General features: G+C 40.1%; 1 protein-coding gene across 3 annotated transcripts in view; it reads right to left on the reverse strand.

Annotated features, from left to right (window-relative positions):
• Positions 1-8,113: 8,113 nt before the first annotated feature.
• RHOBTB1 (Rho related BTB domain containing 1) overlaps positions 8,114-21,700 on the reverse strand; it is a 50,029-nt gene continuing 36,442 nt past the window's right edge. For 2 of the 3 annotated variants that reach the window (XM_083865995.1, XM_083865994.1), the window contains 7 exons: positions 19,033-19,218; positions 16,298-17,265; positions 15,758-15,876; positions 13,722-13,872; positions 12,100-12,188; positions 10,911-11,016; positions 8,114-10,413 (listed from right to left, as the gene is read on the reverse strand). In XM_083865995.1, coding sequence (XP_083722121.1) covers positions 10,244-10,413; positions 10,911-11,016; positions 12,100-12,188; positions 13,722-13,872; positions 15,758-15,876; positions 16,298-17,265; positions 19,033-19,218 — 1,789 coding nt within the window. In that variant the 3' untranslated portion in view covers positions 8,114-10,243. Of the gene's footprint in view, positions 10,414-10,910; positions 11,017-12,099; positions 12,189-13,721; positions 13,873-15,757; positions 15,877-16,297; positions 17,266-19,032; positions 19,219-19,422; positions 19,519-21,700 lie in introns of those variants that run through there. The other variant, XM_083865996.1, reaches the window with a different exon arrangement.

The following is a 21,700-nucleotide window of genomic DNA, read 5'->3' on the forward strand; positions in this document are numbered from 1 at the left end:
ACAGTTGTAGTTTGCTGTTTAAAGGATCCTCAGCTACTCTGGACAAAAGTGAGAAGCTCCCACTACAGGAAAGGTGAGAGGCTCTACTGTGTCTGCTGGAGTTGAGAATTGAACTGGTGTGAGTGAAGTGGCAGAAATCAGCAGGTCTGAAGTCTCATTTTTAGGTGAAAAATCACACTGTGAAAGCAGAAAGCTACAGTAAAAATAAAACCCCACAACTCTGATCCACTAGCCAGGAAAGAACTCATCAGAGACATATAAATACAACTTCACACACTTCAATGTGTAAACCACTCAACAAAATAAATTATGCTATGCTGGCTAAGTACTAAAAGGCCTTAAGAAAATTGAAAAAGCTTATAGCAATGAAGGATTATTCCCAGTGCAATAGAAGGAATGTGTAACACACTAAGTGATGGTGCTTTGTCTGTGAAAATCAGCCAAGTGAGGAAGAAACAAGGCTGACAGCAGGCAGAAGTGATGCTAGACACATATTTACCTTGGCTCTCTGCAGTCAGCAACAGGCTCAGGGCCATACTTAAAGCAATACATATCTCCCTCTTTCCCTACTATCACTGCTCACAGCAGGGCTTTGTTTTGTTAATTTGCTACTGTGCAGCTCTAGAATTGGAAACTGATTAATTCCCAACAGGCAAAAGGGATTCCTAGAGAGCAGGACAATGTAGGTGACCCCAGGGATCACAAGAGCTGAATCTACAGCACCACTTAGGGTACTTGGTTAGGGCAAAATGATTCAAGTTTATTTAAAATCCCTGGCAGACGCTATTTGTGCTGTGTATCCCCATGTGATTTAGCATAATCCAGAATAAAAACCAGCATTCACTGAAGTCTGAGGCTAGATTTCATAATTAAGAATACTGGGCAGGACTAGCAATTCTTGCTCCTAGGAGCTGATGCCTGGGTGTGGCTCCTGTGCTCAAAGGTGTCTGTTTTGCAGTCTTTCAGTCCCACAGTGACTTCATGGATCTGACCTCTTCTGACCTCCTCTTTGGCACACAACAATGTAGGAACACTACAATATTCCAGGAATAGATGGAAGGATAACTCTCTTTGCTTTCCCTCCTCCCCTTTCTTGGGCTGGACCTGTACTTGCCATCAGGCAAGTGATGAGCTCCTGAACCCACAGCCAATAGAAACCCAGCCTGTGCAAATACAAGGACTCTGCTGCAGCACAGGGTGGGGAACAGCAGGTTTGGGCCTTTGTAGTGAGGCAGGAGAGCCCTTAATCACAATCTCAGGAACAGCCACAAACAAATGACCAGAGGTCTGCTCTGCCCTGGTTCCTGCTTCTCACAGTGGCCAACAGCAGATGCTCCAGGAAATATAAAACAAAGGTAAGCACAAAAGGATATTTGGTAGTATATTCCCAACTTTCAATGCCTTGGGCATAAGCTCTGAAGTAGAGGTGACGATCTGTATTTGATAGGTTTCTTCCCTAAAGGTTTCTTTTGGGAGCTGTGTAAGCTTCCAGCCTATGTTCTCTGGCAAGAAATTTTGCAGCTCAGCTAACACTGGTGTGAAGAGGAGCTCTTGGTTGTGAATTTGCCCTCTGCTAGTTTCATTTGATGGCATCCAACTTTCATGCTAATGGAATGCTTAGTTACTCTCTGAGAGCCTTTCCACCTTCCACAAGTTTGGGGTTCTCCAGTTTCCACCTCAGACTGAACACAGCCCTTCATGTACTATATATGCTTTTTTGGCTGGCTAGAAGGGCTAACTCTTCCTGAGGAGCCTGCTGGCTACCTACAGTATGCCAGTGCACAGAGAACTCAGAACTAACACAGAGATTGTGCCAGTCTGCCCTCCCTGTGCCCAGTTAAAGCCTTGTCAAAGAATGAGGATGCTCAGGAAATGCCAAGTGCCTGTGTCAAATGGTTCTGACTTGGCTAGTGCTCCACTTAGCTGAGCTAAATCAGAAGAAGATGGTGTAGCTGACTGATGAAGGGACAAGGGTAAAATATGGTGGCTGGATTTTACTTGCTAGGTATTGCAGTTGTGGCCAAAAGGGAATTTAGAGATCTGTCTTATGCATCCCTGAAAGAAAATAGCTGATGAAGCAGTCACAGAGAGAGCACTTGAGCCTGTAGCTTACACCATACGGTCCATTCAAGCATTGATTATGTTCAATTGTGCACCTAAGGGAGAGGAGAGATCAGGGATAGGTCTTGATCATTTGCATGACCCTGGAAAAAACATTTCTGTTTCAACTTTGCTGAATAATAGAGAGAAGAATCCAGAGCCCAGTCTGGCACTATTACATTACTGGTCGTAGGTTGGAGACAGATTCATGACCAGACTCACTGACAATCATGAGACAAACAGTGTGGTTTATTGTGTGGTGTCCCCTTTTATAGGGGGTTCAAAACTCCTGGGCTTGGACAACTGATTGTCTGGGCTCTCAGCACTGCCCAGCTCCTGGCCAGTGATGTGTCTGCGTTCAGGATTGGAAGGGATTGGCTAAGGTTCCCATTTGAGTTCAAATCCATCCTATCATTGCTCACCCAGGGACTTGTTTACTTCCAGGCTGATCCAGTTTGGAGGTCTGTTATGGCCAAATTTATCTTTGCAGCCACAGACCAGCTGCAGCTGTGACATGGTACAACTTCTGGATGAACACCCAGGCGGTGCAAAGTGTGCTAGAGTGGTTATGGGCACTTGTGGATGCTGGACAGCCTGCCAAGATGTGGGTTAGTGAATGTGCAATAATTCTTTTCAGTGCAGGTAGTGCAGTGAAAGCACACTGAAGCGCTGTGTGCTAAGCTGCTGCCACCAATGTCACCTGGATTTATTATTAGCAGTGACAACAGTAGCATTAGAGGATCACGTGAACTTTCAGTAGTGGAAGGTGATCAGCAAGAGGGCAAGGGAAGAACTCTGTTGGATAGGGCTCTTAGGTAGGCTCCTTGCAAAGGAGCACATGGTTAGGTGGGAAAAGCCTCCCTCTTGCACTGAATTCTTCATCCCAACATTTCTGGAGCAAAGAGATGAGTGCAGCTGGGTGGGACCAAGGATTTTTCTGTCCCTTACACAGTGTCTGACAGTGGCCAGAACCTGATGCCCAGAGAAACAAAGGACAGCATGACCAGTTAGCAACAGCTCTTCTGCAAACCCCCAGCTATTTGTTCAACTTTGGAAATTTCTCAGTCAGGCATGTTCTTCTATGCATTTATTAACTCCCACTAAACTTCTTATCCATGAACCTTTCCAGGTTACCTGGGAACTCGAAGCTCTTCACATCCCCAGTGTCATGTGGCAAGTTCTGCAGCTTGACTGCTCTGCATGGGAAGTCTGACAGGGACTGAAAAACAGCTTAGAAGGGCTCAAAGTGCAGTGGGTAAGACTTCTAGATTTCTGTTCAGTGTCTGGGTACTAGATTTAAGTAAACAATCTTTTGAAGCCCAAGGGAGAATGTAGTTGTAGGATGACACTCCCTGGCTCTGGTCTCTGCATTAATGGGCTGGGCAGGGGCGCAATGTCAAAACAAAAGCCATGGATCCAGAAGAAAGCAGCAACGCCATTAAATCCTACCCCTACAGCTGCAGCAAGTTCCTGCCTTTTACAGATGCATGGCACATGTGCTCCCTGTACCCCCACTCAGTGCAGGGCACAGAACATTTCCTGGAGCCCTGCAGCACCTACTGTAGTGCCTTGCCAATTAAGTTGCAGAAAAAATTGAAGATGAATAATTTCATGGATTCTAACAAACTCCCAGGCACCAGTTTCCTTGCCCCTCTGTTCAGCTACACAGGAGCAATCTGTTCTATTAACAGGAAAATTCTGCCAGCAATGCCTGCACTGACATTCAGTCACCTCCTCACCTTCAGACATACTGGAGGCCTAAGCAGAAAGGAAAGCAAGTCTTTAACTCAATTACCCAATTATCTTGAGGTAATCACCCAATAATCTTTGGATACAGTCATTTTTTATTTCCTATTCCTCCTATCTTCTTAACAAATAGCTTCCAGAAAACAAACCTTGCTGTGACTACAGTAAACAAACAAACAGACGCTCTGAGCAGATAAAAAACTCCATTAAAGGTAGACATCAGTCTACAGCTTGTTACCTTTCCTACTCTGGAGAGCTGAGAAGTGCAGGGCTGTGCAGCTGTGGGAGCTGCAGCACCTGCCAGAGCTGGCACTGGGCTCAGCAGGCTAAAAATCACCTCTGCATGCTCAGACTTTGCTCTCCTTGGCCAGCCAAAATGAAGGGGGAGCAAAGCTGAGGAGGAGCTGCCTCAACAGAGCAGCCTAAGGGAGTCAATGGAAGATGAGCAGTAAGTGTGTGAGCGGTCACACTTGGCTGAGGCTGTTTCAGAGTGCTGTTGGATGTCTTACAGCCTGCAGGGCTGGTGACACCCGATCACATCCCCTGAGAGCTGATGCAGCTCTTCCTGTGCAGGGAGAGCTGTCCTGCTCCTGCGCAAGAGCAGGACAGGATTGAGATCTTCCAGCCCTGGAGAGTCCTCAGGGGCTCCTCAGAAACTCCCTTTCTTTAGAGTGTTTATGGGAAAAGGCACCATCATCTGATTTTCAACACATGATGAGATCTGCCAATTATTTAGAAACTCACCCTAGACGCTCTGTAATTGAAAAATGTAAATTTGATACAAAGAGCACAGGGATCCACAAAATTTTTCAAGCAGCTGTAATTGAGGTCCCAGGAGAAATATGTAAAGAAATTTCTTTGTAATATGTAGTGCATAACTAATATTTAAAATATTGGGTGGTGGAGGCAATCACATCTGATCATGTAGTCAGAATGACCAGCTTATTTTTAATGACTAAGATGCAAATTTAATCATATACTCATAAACTGCTAATTGTAGGGGGTTTTTTATAACCTGTGAGGATAATTTGAATGCTCAGTACTAACACCTTGAATGCCATGTAATCCTTATTATACAGCCTTAAATTAAAAAAATATTAATCCCAATGGGGACTAAAGAATCCTTTCTTTTCTTAATGTTAAAGGCAAGAAAATTTCTTATGAAAATCTTCACTGTGAAGTGTCATCACCTGGCTGCTTATCTAAAATTTTAGATAAGTGCAAGGGTGGAGGGTGAGACCACCCTCCATGGCCTCAGACCTGTGCAATACAGAGGGATGGCACCCAGCTTGCTACTTCTATCTAATGGCAAAGGCTGCTTTTCCTTAAAGCTTAACATCAGGGCTGCTATCTCCTGGGGATATCCCCCTCCCCATTTAGCATCTTCAGATGGTACCTGAAATACTCCTGTCTATGCAGTCACACAGCTCATGGCTCATGCCTGTGTTTTCACTCAGTCTCTAGCTTTGAGTATTTTTGCAAATTTGCTAATGTATATATTTTTATCTTGAAATCGCTCAACAGGCCAATACTTGGCTGCCACAGAGCTTTGTTCCAGTATCTGCTGCCACTTGGAAGGAAATTGGCTGGAGATCCTTCCTGTGTTGGGGTAAGGCAGTTGTTCTGTAATATCTTTCAAGATGGGACAAAAACAGTTATATGATGTCCAGGAGGTGGTACTGGACACCTCTGCAGGCCAAAGGACAGACTGTGGGGTACCACGGTACAGGAAAGGACTTGAGATGAATTAGCAATGTACTGTAATGTTTTCAGTGTAACCTGTGCCCCCCATGCTGTGGGAGTGAGATGCAGGACTTGCCTCTAGGGAATGTTTGTTGCTTCAGAACATCCCAGTGGGATGTTATAGCTATCTGGCCTGCTTACAAGCCAGCTGGTGAGGCTGAACAATTATAAAGGAGCCTAGTCTGTTGTCCCATGCTAGGCTCACCCTAAATCACAGCTTTACCTTTTCAGTTTGATTTTCTCTAGAGCTAGGATACATTAGCATAACCATTCTTGCCTCTCCCAATGTTCAAATTTTCATCTTAGCCTCCTGCAGCCTTGATCTAAAAGCTTTTCATATTTACACCAGAAATCAAGGTTTTTATGTCAGCAGCAGTGAGGAATTTAGTTTTGCATATATAAATATACAATAGTCTCACTACTCTGGCTGCTAGTGCAAAGCGAATCCATGACATGGGTTGTGTTCTCTAAGCTAAGGGCAAAGGCATAAGTTAACTGACAATGAATTATCCTATTGTAGAGCCTTCAGGATGGGGATTATCACTGCTAACACACTGTCTTATCCTGCATGCAGTACACAGAGCTAACTTCTTTGGGAGATTTGGAACACAGGCAAGCGATAACGTGGAAATTCATTAATAGGCGGCACCTCAAAGCCCAGAGTGTGTGTGTGTAGTGTCTCATCCATTTCAACGGGAATCTTGCCTGCAGGAGAAGTAAACTCATGCAAATGCTGTTAGATCATTTTAATAGACCAGAAATCTAAGGGGATTCAGGAGTGGCAAGCAGACACCTTAAAGATATCTCACTGCACAGTACATACTTTGGAATACAACTCAGAGTAAATAAATGCTGGCCTATCCAGTCACAAGAGTATAAAGCCTGTGATTTAAGAAAAAGGGACAGAATAGGGGCAAAACTGTAGTTTCATCGGACAAAGCAAATCTCTTCACCACACTGTAATCCTAAAGTTTGGAAGAATTGAAATATGTCACCATGCTGGAGTTTGTGTACCAAAATTAAATCCTTTTCTGTACATTAGATCTTTATCTAAACCTCTTTGTACAGAGGATGAGAGACTTGACTTTAGAGAAGGATTTCCAAGATGCCTTCAGTTGCTCTATCAGTGCTTGTTATTTGAACATGGAAAAAAAAAAATCCCCCAATTTTACAAATCAAACACTTCTCTAGGCATGAGCTATTCTTGAGGGCTATCTGTAGGCAAGCTGCTGAATAATTAGGGCAATAAATCACTGTGCTGCTTTTCCTTACTCCCTCTGTGAGAATCATGCTTTCAGGGCTCAGAAGGGATTTCCAGATTACTCTCCTCTACTAGGCAACTACTTCTTAACATACCCACATTTTTAGTACTGTCTAGCTTACCTTTGCTCACTTTGAGGCCTGATCTGACTAAAGGACTGCGAAGAGCAGTTCTTCAGTGAATGAAATCAGGGAGCTGTGCCTGAAGTCTGGCCACTCCCATCTTATACAACTACTCCATTTCTGACTTTAGTGGGCTACTTTTGGGTAGGAAGCCACAGAAACTGGTTTGTGGTGCAGAGAAAGTTGCTGGCAGAAATTCTGTCTTGAAGAACAAATAGGAAAACATTGTTTTCTAGGAGGTAAGATGAATGAGACTTCCCAGAAACAAAGACTTCTTAATATTGGTCTTAACATTTCAAAAAGAATACCCTGGAGAGCAATGCATTTGATTTGCTCCTTCCTCCCATGCTACTGCTTTTATCATAAACAAGAGAAACATTTTTACACCTGACATCACCACTCCATTACCTTTACTAATGGCAAGTTCAAAGAAAATAAAATTTTGCTCCCAAAAGTAAATTAGATATGTAACATTTTCATAAATTAGCACTTGAAAAACAAATACTGTACTGAATGTGCTTACTTTCATTGTCATTGGCATTGCTTTGTGATTTTTTTCAAAGATCTTAACATGGCATTCTTTGCATGTCTTGCAAAAAATTGTCTAGAAAAGTACCAACTTTACACATCTATCAATTAAATAAACTATATTCAGGAAGGTAGTTGCTGAGGGTTTGCTAATAGGTAATGAGGAATTCTGTAAGATGGTTGACAACTAAGGCAGTGAGAAAATGGGGAAAACAGTGTTTGTATAAATTTTAGAGCGTACTGAAAACCTCACAGACATCCTGCTGTTTACCTACATTTTTCCTCCCTGTGTCTGTCATGACCAATTAGTTTCATGTCCCTTGAGTAACATCATGCTAATTAAATATTAGAAACTGTGGGGAAAAGTGGAAAGAGGTTTTTCTTTTGCTGTGCAGTTTAACAGTAAAAGACAAACACCAACCTTCCAGTATCATATGCAAACTCTGTAGGATTTTCTTGTGACATTCCCGACCATAAATCCTAATGTGCTATGCAAATATGCAAAAGTTCAGTAAAATTCAGTGAAAGCACAACTGAATGTTTACAAGCAGCACTAAAAAGGGAAGGATGCAAGGCAAAATTAAGGAAGTTTTTTCAAAGAGCTAGGAGACAATTTGTAACTAAACAGTTTTATTGACTTTTTTTTTTCCAAAATAAAAAACACAAAATAGCCACCAAGATTAAAGGCCATAGACAGCATTAACCAAATGAACCAGCCACTTGGTTATAGTAGCTGATAACTAGAATAACTGGATATTATTGCATATACCTCAGGTTCATTTATATATTCATTAGTTTGGCAAGATTACAATCATACAGTAGCTTTGGTTGTGTAAAACCTAGTAGCAATACTTACTTAAAATGTGACTGGTTAACATTTTATGACAACAGCTATTTATCTCAGTCTTGATACGTCTTCTCTCATTCCATGTTCTTGTCCTCATTGTCACTGACCAAGAATTAAGGAGACATATTTGCAACCATCATTTATAGCCCTTCTTTATCACCACACGGTGATGAATCTCTCATTGCTTTCCTCATAAAGGTTTGTAAAGCAGCCTCTCCTGTGCTGGGTAGCTCCTACCACCCAGCTGTGGTAGCCTCAGCTGAGCACGAGTCCTTGCAGAATGCAAATATGTCGAGGTGTTTATGGCTTTCAGGCCAAAGCCTTTCCTGACCTACAGTGCTGGGGGGTGACTGTACTGCTTTGCCTTTGGATCCAGAGAAAAAAACCACAGACAGACAAACAAACAAACAAACAAACAAACAAACAAACAGCTTTTCACATTTGTGTGCTGAGCTGCCAGCACAGAACAGTATTAACAAACCTAAAACACAATACTACCTTTGTTACAGAGCTGTGCCTGAGACACTGCACAGGATTGCATGTGTATGTTCTACAGTCTAGGTATTTTAGTTTTGGTCTTTTAAAAAATGCTTTCATCCTTATATAGTCTAGTGTAACACTGCAGCTTTAGAGTAATGGTTGATAAAAAGTCATAAACACACAGGCTATTTGGAAACACTGTAAGCTTTTTCTTGTCTTGCATGACTTGTGCAGAATTCCTGCCTTTCTGCCAGCAGTCTGCCCCCAGCGTTCTGGGAACATCTACTTCCACAGGAAATATATCACCTGCTTAAAAATAACCTAGGACTCTCAGTTCTACCTGGGAAGAGCTATAAAAGAGTTTGGATCAAACTGAAGTAATCTTGTATGTGAAGACCCTTCCTCACTTACAAAATGCTGGAACACTAGATAACATCTACTTGTTTGTGCAGCCCTTTCATTTGCTTGCACTGAAGCAAAAAAGAATTCAGCATGAGGAATGGCTGAATGGTGAAGATCCTGCAGAACAAGGTAACTGCCATGCAGTAATTCAAATGCAAGCAGTGTAACTGCTTTTTGCATTCAGATCCATACTTGTATAAGGATATAAATTAATAAGCCCTTCTAAATGATTTTAGAAATATCCTCTTTGATCTAGACGTATAAAACCTCTGAATACTTAGAATCACTAGATTTCACATGGCCCACATAGTCATAATTATTTGTACTTACACGGCAAATATTAGAAATACATTTGCCTGCAGTTGAACAGGTAATTATACTGTCTATTATTCAGCTGAGCAAAGATCAAGCACTCTATATCTTGTAGTTATGGGATCTTATTCTAACCCTTTGCTTTAAAAAGGGGAAATAACCATATAATTATATTACCAGTGCACAGTACTTAGTTTGAAAAAGACAACCTATAGTAGACAACTAGATTTTTTTTCCTAAGATGACTTTTTATGAGATACTCTAAAAGCAGTCTCTTATGACTGAAGATTGTCTATTTCACTGTACTCGCATAGTAAAAATAGTTAAAATCTAATTACAAAGCTGCTACATGGTTATTTCGTGGTCTGTAAAATAAAACAGTATCCAGAGTTTTATCCGAACAAAATACACCAGACAGTATAAAAATATTTCCCAACTGGAGATTGAAACATTAATGCTGGATTTGGGTTTTTTTTGTATAAAAAGTAATGTAATAATGGTTGACATTTATCTGCTTACCAGTCAAAAATATACATATGACTTCAAAGAGCTGTTCCAGGCTCATTTTCAGTGAGCTTGTGCTTTTGACCCTAGCAGAAATAAATGCACATGTGGAACACAGTTTCCTGAAAACCTGAACTATATCTTATTTCTAACAATAAGACTAATTTCTGGCTATGCATTTCCACTTATTTGCTTTGTTCAGGCAACTACAGCAGAAGAATTCCAGAAGCACCATTTCCGCTTTGAATGATGTTTGTTCAGTGCAACATCTTCCTTTTCTCTCTCCTTTTTAACTCGCTGGTAGTGATCTTCTTCCTTTAAATACCACACAGGCGGCCACCGATGCCTCTCAAAATATTCTTGATTATCTGATTAAAAAGAAACAATTAAAAAAATGCCCAAAGGTGCCAGTAAGATACAGAAATCCCAGAAATGTCTTGCAAAAAGCTATGCCACTAGTAATTTATCCATTCTCTTTGCTGGATTGTTTATCAAGGATTCACTTAGTTTCCTCAAATACCTTAAGTGTGAAGAGACTTTGAAAGTGGTTACACACAAGAGGCATTAGTTCACCAAAAACTATAAAGAAGCAAGGCCTTTACAGAGCATATTTTTCATTGCAGAGCCTGGAAAGAGCTCTGTTCCTTTTAGCCTCACTGAAATAGATAACATGATGCTTGCCCAGCAATCAGGCTAATGATTTCTTTCTTTGCAGATAAGAATTTATGAATGCTGTTCAAGATAGCACAGAGATTGGGTCTCATGGCTTAGCTACATGAGCTCATCTTTGTCTTTATGTTTAATCAACTGGGTGGGGAGAAAGAAGGAGAAACTCAATGAAGACTGGTGGGGAAGTTGCCCATACCTGAGGATTTAGCTTTGATTTCCTTGCGGAACTTGGAGCAAACGCTGTTGTAATTGGTGCAGATGTAGTGCAAGCACCAAGCTGCCAGCTGGTTAGCATTGTGAAACTGTGAAGGAAAACAAAGAGCTTATTTCATTTGCTGGGGTTACCATTCATTTTGCAGCCCCTATTAACAGCTAAAGCTAGAATGGTCCCAACAGATGGTACCTGGCTGTACTCTCCCAGGTGTTCATTCTGACTGCCAGCTCTGATCTCAGGTTATAAACACAAGCTAGGTACTGACCATAGAGGGTATTCTAACAGTAGTTAGAGACATTGCTTCTGTCTCCAACCAGGAGAAGGAAATAAAGGAAAAATTGCCCTTCTTAAGATAAAAATGAAGTCAAGCAAGCTGCTTTCTCTTGGGAGGGGCTCAGTTCTGGTTTTGCAACAGGATTACAAGTATTGCATAGAGGGTCTCGAAAACAGGTGCAGGGAATCATGGTGGCCAGTGTTTTAGTGCTACTTTTGTGCAGTGTTTTAGTGCTACTTCAAGCCAAGCTGCAGCTGACTCATTGTTAGTGTGAAATCAAGAATAATAAAATTTAAACAATATTTTAGCTTGTTGCACTGTAGCTGGGAGCCTGTTGCATTTTGGGAAACAGGTGTGCAGTTTAATGGTGAGCTGAGGGCTCTCTCTTAATTATTTACAGGATTCAAAAACTACTGAAATGCATTTGAACATAAAGAAGATTTGCACATACTCTGAATTATCAGATGATTGACTTTAAGTAGCCAGTTTAAGTATTCAAGAAACGTTGCCTTTGCAGAACAGGTCTAAATATATCTCCAAGAACTGAATTGAAAGGAATGCAAGAATCAATCACCATTACAAAGCTGAACAGTTTCATTGCTGTTCATGGTAGGGCACCATGGTCATGAGAACACAAAGCTTGCAAGTTCCACAACCAAGACAAACTAAAATATATTTTTGAAAGACAACTCCTCTGAGGTTACTTAAAGGAATATTTTACCTTTGAACTAATGAAAACACCTTATTTAAAATAGAAGATAAAACTAAGGTGTATCGTCAGGCATTCTCAGAACTGCAGACTTTGAGCCACTTGGAAGCAATGCTCAGAACCAGTGGGGAGCTAAAAGCAAGTCCTGCAGCTGACCAGAATATCTTCAGAAGGCTGTGTACACTGACCTGTGCCAGCTCCAAATAGGAGAGGACTTCTCCATCTATTGCAACACCGCTCATGGAGGCCTTTGTCAGCTCTTGCACTGCATGCTGCTCTGTTGGGGAGAAAACCCATCACTTACAGGGGAAACAGGCACACTGCAAGGTCACATAATCTACTGGGAACAAAGAACCCAGGCAGCATGTTCTCCCTCCTCCTGGTGTTAAACAGCTTTGTGCAGGGGCCACATTCACACAGATATCCTTGGCAAGCTGAGATTTAGGGAAAGTCAAAGTCTGACCTTTAGAGCTGTGGCTGAAGATGTGGTTCATAGCCACTTATAGTTCAGCAGCCACTAGTCTCTCTCTGGAATGGGTATAATATTCAATTTAAATTAGAAATATGGATCAGCTGTTCTCTTTTCAGTCATACGAAGCTTTTAATGAACAGTGCACTTGCCACTGAATTATTTATTAATGAGGATACACACAGCATTGATAAAGGTCACTTCAGGCCCTCTTTAGGTTTTCAGATCAGCTTTTCCTAGGATTCAGATGAAGGCTGAACAGCCCCCCCAACAGTTCAAGATTCTCCTTAACCTTTTCCTAGAATCTTAAAAGTCTGAGTGGCTTTTTGGGAAATATTAACAGTTGGTTTGATTCCACTGGGTTCAATTGTTGGTAGTAGCCTTTGGACGCAAAATTATTTCACCAAGAATTAAATGGAATTAAATATTCTTAATACTGTATGTATGTTTACACTGCAATTACTTTAAAAATACCCAAAACTTTGGATAAAATATGCAAATAAAATCTGGCAATAGATTTGGTCTATCAGAAACAGTAAAGACAAGAGACAGTCCTGATGCACAACTGAATGAGAGCCAGGGTTTGGTATGTGATTAAATTTTGCCTAAATGTAGTTCTGTAGGTAGGTGTACAGCTTTCTCTGAGTTTTGGTCTTGGTTGTGTCTTCAGAACAATGCCAAATTACTGACATAGAGAGAAACAAATTAGACACAACAACACAACCCAAACAACCTTAGAGCTCTGGGTTGTCTATGGATTTATTTTTAAAACTTTATTGGTATTCTAACATGTAACTTTTCTTTAAATATGAGATTGAAAAGGTCTTTTTCCTGAAATGACGGTTAAATCCCCATGGATATACCAAAATATCCAATTCCCATCTAGTGAAAAGGGACCTAGACAGCATTTCAAAAAAACCATGATCATCGAGATAAACTTTGGCTCAGTTACTCTCTTTGAACAGAAATACAAAGTGGAGCACTTCATTCATTACTTAATGGAAAACCCAGAGTTCTTCCTGGTTTTAGATAAATTAACAACAGAATGGATATTACAATCCACAGACATTATCCTCAATGCTGAAGAGAAGGTTTACTCTGTTTTTAAAGCACAGAAAACTTCAGTGTTCTGAGCTGGATTAGCATGAAACTAAAAAAGGCAAGAGGAAGGAAAATACATTTCTCTGTGTGAAAATATCAATTTCCATTACAATATCCCTCTAAGAAAAAAAACATTATTTTCTCTGACACTTGAGAAAATCTTACGTGTTCCAAAAACCATTAAAGCACATTTCAGCTGTTGCAGAAGATACTGCATTGGACAAGGCCACAAATTGTTACCTGCTAGAGCAATCAGGTGAGGAAGGCAAAACCTATTTGCCAATGCAATTAACTCAAGGGTGTCCAGTTCCTGACTGGAGGACAGCTGCTTGGTATATAAGTAATCTAAAACTGCTTGCATGGAGGTCTTGTTTATGTTGGGCAGAACTACCTGGAAAAGATATTTAAGAAAATAATTTCTAATTATTAAGGAATTTTCATAGAGCAGCTGTATTTCACTTCTCTCACTTTGCTTGACTCTTTTTCTCTTCAAGGTATTTCAGAAATGCAGGGAAAACATTTTTCAAAGCAGAAATTTCCCATCCAAGTTCAAGACACTGCCAACAGGTAAGCGGTGCTCCAGAGTCAGATCCTTTGCCAGGTTATATCCAAGCTGGAATTGGATCCACATCAAAGAGTGAATCTGTTCAATACTCTCTAGCCTGCAAATTGACAGCTACACAGAACAGACACTGAGCACTTCCCATGCCAAAGCTCCCGTGGTGGACTCCTTGAGGAATGCAATCTATCTGCTCCTGGCAAGGGATATTCTGTGAATTCTGAGAATAACAGAAAACAAAAGATAACAGTAAAACCACCCCTCTTAGTCTTTTGGCAAATAACCAAATTATCCAGGTAAACAAGGCTGAGAAGGAACTAAGAATTGAAAAAATGAGGAAAAAAAATGTAAGCCCTTTTTGCCCCACACATGTAATGAGTGTAACCAGCATGGAATGAAGCCACTAAAACTAGGACAAAAACTGTCTCATTTCTCATGCTAAAGCATAAACCTTTCATGCACATCAGCCAACCACTCTGGGAAGCAGCTCAGTCCTCCAAATGAGAGCAGCTAGTTGTGAAACTCATTCATTATTGATAGATTTTTGTTAATGCAGAGAACTGTAATTTAATGAATGAGTTTATAAAATTTGCCCCAAATACAGAAAAGGTAATATGTAAAAATAGATGGTTTTTATTATTTGTAAACCATGCACTTCATATCTACCTGTATTTTAAAACTTCCAAAAGCATTACTGAATGTTTTACTTTACAAAATGGAAGCTAAATATTTTAAATTGGAAAGATGAGATAAGACTGTGAAGCTAATAATTAAAAATAGATTGATAGAAAATAACTGCATGTTCTGCATTGCCAAATGTTGCATACTAGAATCAAACTATGTATTTTTATTGAACCACTTGTTCAGTATGCCTCTGGGAAAGAAATTATGTTTACAGTTGTATTAGAAGCCAGAAAAATCTAAGTAGAAAAATATCTATCAGAATATTAAATTTGAACACTTCATATGAGCATAATTGTATGGAAAGCAACAAGAAAACCAACCAAAAAAATCCCCAACCCCCACCCCCGCCCCCAAAAAAAAAACCAATCCTGGATATGGCACAAGAAAAAACACTAGCAGAGTGTTTAGAATTTGAAAAACAGACTATGAAGGCACATGACTTCTTCTGCAAAATCTTATTCAAAGCATTGAGATATTTTAAACTGTACTATATACCTGCTTTACTCCAGGGGACAAAATGATGCATTACAGAATCTATGCTGAGTTTCTACTAAAGTTAGTAGAACTCCTAAAGTTAGCTCAGTTTCTACTGTGAAAACAGCTCCCTTTTCTAGTTTAACACTCCTATGTTCTTTAACCCTTTTTTACCTTTAATTTCTTTATCGATGTCTCTGCCCCTAGTATTCTTTGCAGTGATTTTGATTATATAAATATACATGCACAAAATCTAAAAATATATTTTAAAGAAATTCACAAATTAATACTTAAATTTCCTTCCCCATATTTAACATTTTACAGGACTTTGGGCTTAAACACACACTCCAGGGCTGGAGGAAGACTTGTGCATTGGAGAAAGTATGCTGTCTTCCTGGGCAACCTTATTTAATGCTTTAAGAAGAAAAGCTGCCCAGGTTTGCAAGGAAAAATAAATCCCTGATCCTAGAGATTGTTGCAACCTTTCAAATAGATGATGCTTCCATCATCCTAAACCCATCTGACATTGTAAACAAAAGAGGCAAAAATAGACAAATACCTCACTGTTGGAGCTTTCAATAAATGATCCTCCAAACATAGCAGACATCCACTCACAGCTGCAGATCAGCAGTGGCTTGTGGGCCTTGATGCTTCCATCGTCCAATTTAAATGTCACATCTGCCATGGGAACAAAGGCACAGGAGTGCTGCAAGTCTCTGTTTAAGGTGTAACCTTGTCTCAAGAATGTGTTTCACTTGCATGCTCTTAACCAAGGGCTTCCTTCATTTCCCATCACCTCCACCTCAAAAATAACTCTTTCATTTTAAATAGTTAATGAAAAGCCTTGCTTGTAAATGAGGATATTGGATGTAAAACATTTCTGAGAATTAGGTTGCTTTAACAGCTGTGAGTAGATTTTGAGAAATGAAACTAAAGAATCCCAGGTTGGAACAGTTGGCATGAGTAACACCATAATTTTGGGGTCATCCCTCCTCTCAGAACAATGTAAGCTGTCACTTTGTTTGAAGTCTATGAAGTGACAGTAACATGGATGAGAAAAAAAATAATTCTCTTCCTGCTTAAGCATGTATTTACTTACCAGAAAATGTCCCTTTGCAAAGGCACTCTTTAATGCGATTAGCTTTTCTGACATGAAATGCTTTAGTAATCTCTTGATTCATGAAGGCTTCTTTATTCATTATATTCTCCACCATCATTCGCAAGTCAAATACTTCCAAGATTTCTGCAATCTGAGCCAGTCTGGTGAGGTCTTTTTCGTTTTCATCCAGTTGGCCTGTGTATAAAAACTGCAAAACAGTTTTAAAGGGTGCGGCTTGCACAGACGAATCCATTTTTACCACAGTTACAGGACACGTCCGCTTTGAGACGGGATTCACTTGCATTTCCTTATGCACACTAACAAATCCCTTACCCCAGGAGGACAGAGATCTTGCTACAGAGTTTGTTTCACCAGACTCAAGTTGTAGCATCTTTAAAGACTCACTACTCTCTGGTGGGGGAATTTTAACATCAGGAGATTTCAAGGATGCCTCATCACTGTCACTGTTTGTCTCAAAGTTACTTGTAAGAACATCCTTATTTGTATTTTCTTTGTTACACTGTATTTCGTCCAAGTCTGGACTTTCCTCACATTCCATTAAGAAAAGGTCATAAAACTTTGAAGAGGAGGTAGCTAGGTAAATCTTGTGAGCAAAAATGCAGTCCTGCTCCTGAAGAACAAACATGACATCTGCGCACAGCGGGCTGTCCAATAAATATCCAGCTTCATTCACGCTCGGCATGAGACACTCAGGAATTTTGATAACTGGAGGAGGGGCTTTTGGAGGTAGGAATGGAGCCTGAAGCAAAGGTTTTTGCACCTTCTTCAAATGAGATTTCCAGAATTGCAGGTGTCTTCTGGAGATCAGGGCAGCTCTAATTGCATTGTCAAACACATCTTTAATCCCAAACTGGTCAAATACACTGGTTTCATAGTAGGGTATCCCGAGTTCCTTGGCGACCTCTCTGCCTCTCTCTGGCGGCAAAATGTCTCCCCTTTTTATCGGCCTAGGGTTAAACAAAAAATAAACCTTTTCACACAAAGTTATGCTAGAAAGCATGGAATTTTACCAAACATTCAGCATGAAATCCAAAATAATTATTGTTCAAATGAAACAAAATATAAAACTGAGCACACTAAGCCCTTTGGAAATCTACAATCATGACTCCACAGTTTTAGAATAGCGCATACTTGTAATTTTGTTAAATTTTGTTGATGTCTTTGCAATGTTACTAAATATATGTAGAAATTGTTTATGCAAAATGGAGCTGCCTCTTCCTTGAAGTGAAATTTACAGTAAAAAAATTTGATAGGATACTTGAGAACTTTCATTATTTAGTAAACTTCCTACCACTCCTACTCAGATATTCTGTCAGAACCTTTCTTTGTATCCATCATTTAGCACAAATGGAAATTCTCATGACATAAAAAATGCCAGAAATACAGTTAAATATGAAATGGAAATATTTCTTAAGTCATGCTTTTTAAAAACACAGTAACCTAAGACAAAAGAATAACTGAACACAGACTGCAAGAGACAGGCTTGTTTTGGCTGTAGAAGTAATATGTGGGAACTCGTGAATTTCCAGAGCAGCTCTAGTATATGATGCAGTGTAAACAAACCAGTAAAAAGTCTGGGCTAGGATCCATTTTCCCAGCAAAAAAAAAATCATCTCCCCAGAAGACATGACCCAAGAGTGTGTTCTCTGAGCCCACCATGTTGGGCAGACACGAGCTGGCACGAACAGAACATGCCCCAGACAACAGCTTGTTGAGTGCCAGCTAATAAATAACCAGTTCAGGTGGCAGAAGTCTGTGCCAGACATGCAGAGTTCTGACTCAAACTTACTAATGGTGAAATCACTGAGGAGGATTAGGGCAGAAGAAGAGTTTTGAACAAAGACCATTTCCTTTCAAAGAGTCAACCAAAAAGCCCATCCACCCTCACCTTCACAACAAAGAAATGTTTAATAAACAAACAGACTTATAAAAACTATATTGCTAAGTCAAGAGTTTGACTGTAATGCAATGCAATGCAAAGTTTTCTAAGGGACCAGAAGATATTAATTCCATCTCTTTATGGAAATTTGTTACAATACAGTCATTAATTACATAATCATGGATATAATTTCTGTGAATTTGATCTCATTGAAATTCCCATAAAAGGAATAAATTAGAAGCACGCCAGTTACTGTGGGACTGTTGTGGCCAAATATATGAATGGCTGTATTTTGAATCTGGAAGAAGAAACAAACAGATCTAGAACAGACCCCAAACTCTCTTTTAATTTCAGAACTTTTAGAAGTTTAATTTGCAACCATTACATTTTCTGCTATGATCTGGGATTACATTTACAAAAAAAAAAAAAAAAAAAAAAATTGAGAATTAAAAAAATTTGAGTAGAATCTGCCAGTTTAAAATAGTACCTGGCCATAGTGAGAGGGCAGGATATGATACACATGTTCATGGAGAAAGATACATAAGAAAACATTCAATAATCATTACCATCTGTCTTAAAGTAGTATTCTGCCACCCAAATACATTCAGATAACCAATGTGCAAAAATTTTGTGGGAAACTTAATAACAATGTGTGTTAAAGAACTAACCAACTCAGACAAGAGAATGAAAAAAAGAAGAAAGCACATATATTCTCATCGTACTAAAAAAAAAAAAGAAAACTAGGAAACTAGGCTCTCCAGTTTCTCTTGCAAGTGCTGTACCTGATTACCAAGGTGATTCTTTTTTTAACTTCTTATTTTTGTTTAAACTTTACCTTGCCAAAGGCCGTCTGGCTCTGTTAACAGCCTCGAGATCCGCATAGCGAAGGTCCAGCTGGCAGCCCACCAGGATGACAGGTGTGCGAGGACAGAAGTGCTTGATTTCTTGATACCACATTGTTTTCACATGATTCAGGGAATTAGGATTAGCAATTGAAAAGCACAGAACAACAACATCGGACCTAGAAAGGTAACAAGAAAACATCTGATGAAAACCCAACAAATAAATGATTTTTGCTGCACTTTCACCTATTTTCATTACTACTCCACTCGGCTCTTTGACAAACGTGCTGACACCCAGATGTCAGGATACATGTTTTTCGTGCAGAGGTTTGAGAGAAGCTACACATTTCACCACAAAAGCATGGAAGCACAAAGCCACATACCCTCTATGCCGAGATAATCCCAGCACGGGTGAGCGGAGCACTAAGAAGAGAGGTAGGGCTTTCCATTCTCTACTTTTACACAACAGTTATCCACAGGCTGCCATTTCTCCAGAAATACTTCTGCTGACTGGATACCTAAATTGCAGTTCAAAGGTCATTGGTGCTTAGGAATTAGAGAGGAGCTGTGCAAAATTTCAGAACAACCACACAGGCAGATACAGACCACTTCTAAACTTGTCATGGAGAAATACCTTTACTGCACTGTTTGAAGTACTGAGGTGGTCGCCTTTGCAATGTGCTTTGCACAGCAATTCTCCAACGTCTTTAATAAATAACCTGTTAGAAGGTCAAACTACTGCAGAATGACCACTTCTACAATATCAGCAAAAATAAACATGACAGTGAAAATAAGGACAGTAAACTGTAGAATACGACGATGGCTTAAATTAAAGTAAGGATGACAATATTTGCAGGCTTTTAAAGGTTTCTAGGAAAACAGAAACTACTTCACTAAATATACTTGCTATATAAATTCTAAGTATGAGGATTAAAGTTGACAGCTCATCCACTGAACCACTGCCTAACTCTTGTCAGAGCTGGCACCCAAAGTAGAGCAATGATTGAATTCTTGTCTCAGGGCATACCCAACTAGGGGCAATTTCATTATTTATAAACAAACAGTTCTCAAGCTCTTGGGTCTCTTATGGAGAAAAAAAATAGAAGAGAAGAAAAAAAAAGTTGAATTTAAACTCCGGAGAAAAATTGAGGAGAAGGAACATTTTGAGGAGGCAACTTATTGCTAAGGGATTGTCAGCAGGATAAGCTCAGCAATACCATCTCTATCTCAGTTCTGTTATTCTTTAATTTAGCACCAAGTGTTGTATCTACAGTTTGTGTCATGTACAGAGCATCAGCAGCAGTGAATCTTAACATTCACCTTTTAAATAATGAAATACCTCCTCAGTAGTGCTGCTTTCTACATTTCACTGAGGGCACAGATATATCCAGCTATTTCTAAAGATAGCTGCACACAATACAAAGACTGCTGTGAGCATCAATTTAATGCAAGAGAAATGCTCCTGCTCCAAATTTCTGTCTTATATAAACTGCAACACATCTGTCATACCTAGGAACAAGGCCTTTTCAAACTGGAAAGTTCTCTAGTAAATAGTGAAGGGCTAAGCAGCCAACACAATGGTCTGCTGCATAGCTGAGGCAAACACGCTTTAAACTCAGACTTGCTCTATTCAAGGTCAGGTAAGAGTAAAACCTAAACCCCAGCAGACATTTGTTCAGCTCTCAGAAAGAGAAATCAATGTACAGCTAAGATACAAAAAACTCTCTGTTACATGTATTCTAATGGGGTCAATTGTTTAATTCAAGGCCACCACAACTGCTGGAGTGGCCAGTGTTGGCTGCCTGGCTGCTTCTAACTGCAACTAAGCATCTTACAGAGACAGCCTGTCCAGCATTCTTCAGAAATTAATATCTAAGCCCGGTAATTGCAGTCACAAGGATCCAACCCTCCTGACTTTACAAGCCACACATCACATCTCCCAGAAAACCAAAAGGAAACCACTCCAGCAGGTGCTCCAGGCAGGACATCCAGCAGCTCCCCCAGGTGCCCAGTGCTGGGCTGGGCACAGTCTGTGCTCTGGAGGGAGCCAGGAGTGAGCTGTGTCCCTGGGCAGGGCTGGCTCCTGCACAGCCCTGTGTGTGTTACAGCCCTTGCCAAGGGAGTATCATGTTTGTGCCACCGTGGTTCTTGAGCAACTCCTCACCTCTGACCTTTGCTGGGCAACTGTAAAACGGAGCTGAACAAAGCTGGGATCTTTCTCCAAAACTCATTGCACTGCATTAAGAGGACATTCTCACCTTACTGCCTTCCACATGAAAAGAATAACAGAGTAAAGATTTAAAAAATGTGATTTTCAAATTATTTATCCTGTGTTAAAACCTGGACTTCCCCATAAAACAAAGATCCCTGAGAGTTCTGCACTGGGTAGAGAGAAATTAATAGTTCTGTGCCATAAACAGGATGGATGAGAAATCATTCTGTAGTGGCAGAGTTCACATGCTGAACCAGCACCACAGCTGGCTCTGCTAGCTCACAAAATACAGCTACTCTATCATAATAAATTAAGTTTTCATTCAAGTCATACGCACAATTTGCACTCAGTACAAACTGGAGACAGAAATGTATGAGGAAGACTAACCATCTACATAGAACTGTAAGCATTTGAGGAAACATGTCCTTTGGAAACGTTTATTAAAGTAC

Source organism: Zosterops lateralis, assembly GCF_965231275.1.
Source record: "Zosterops lateralis genome assembly, chromosome: 8".
Taxonomy (NCBI): domain Eukaryota; kingdom Metazoa; phylum Chordata; class Aves; order Passeriformes; family Zosteropidae; genus Zosterops; species Zosterops lateralis.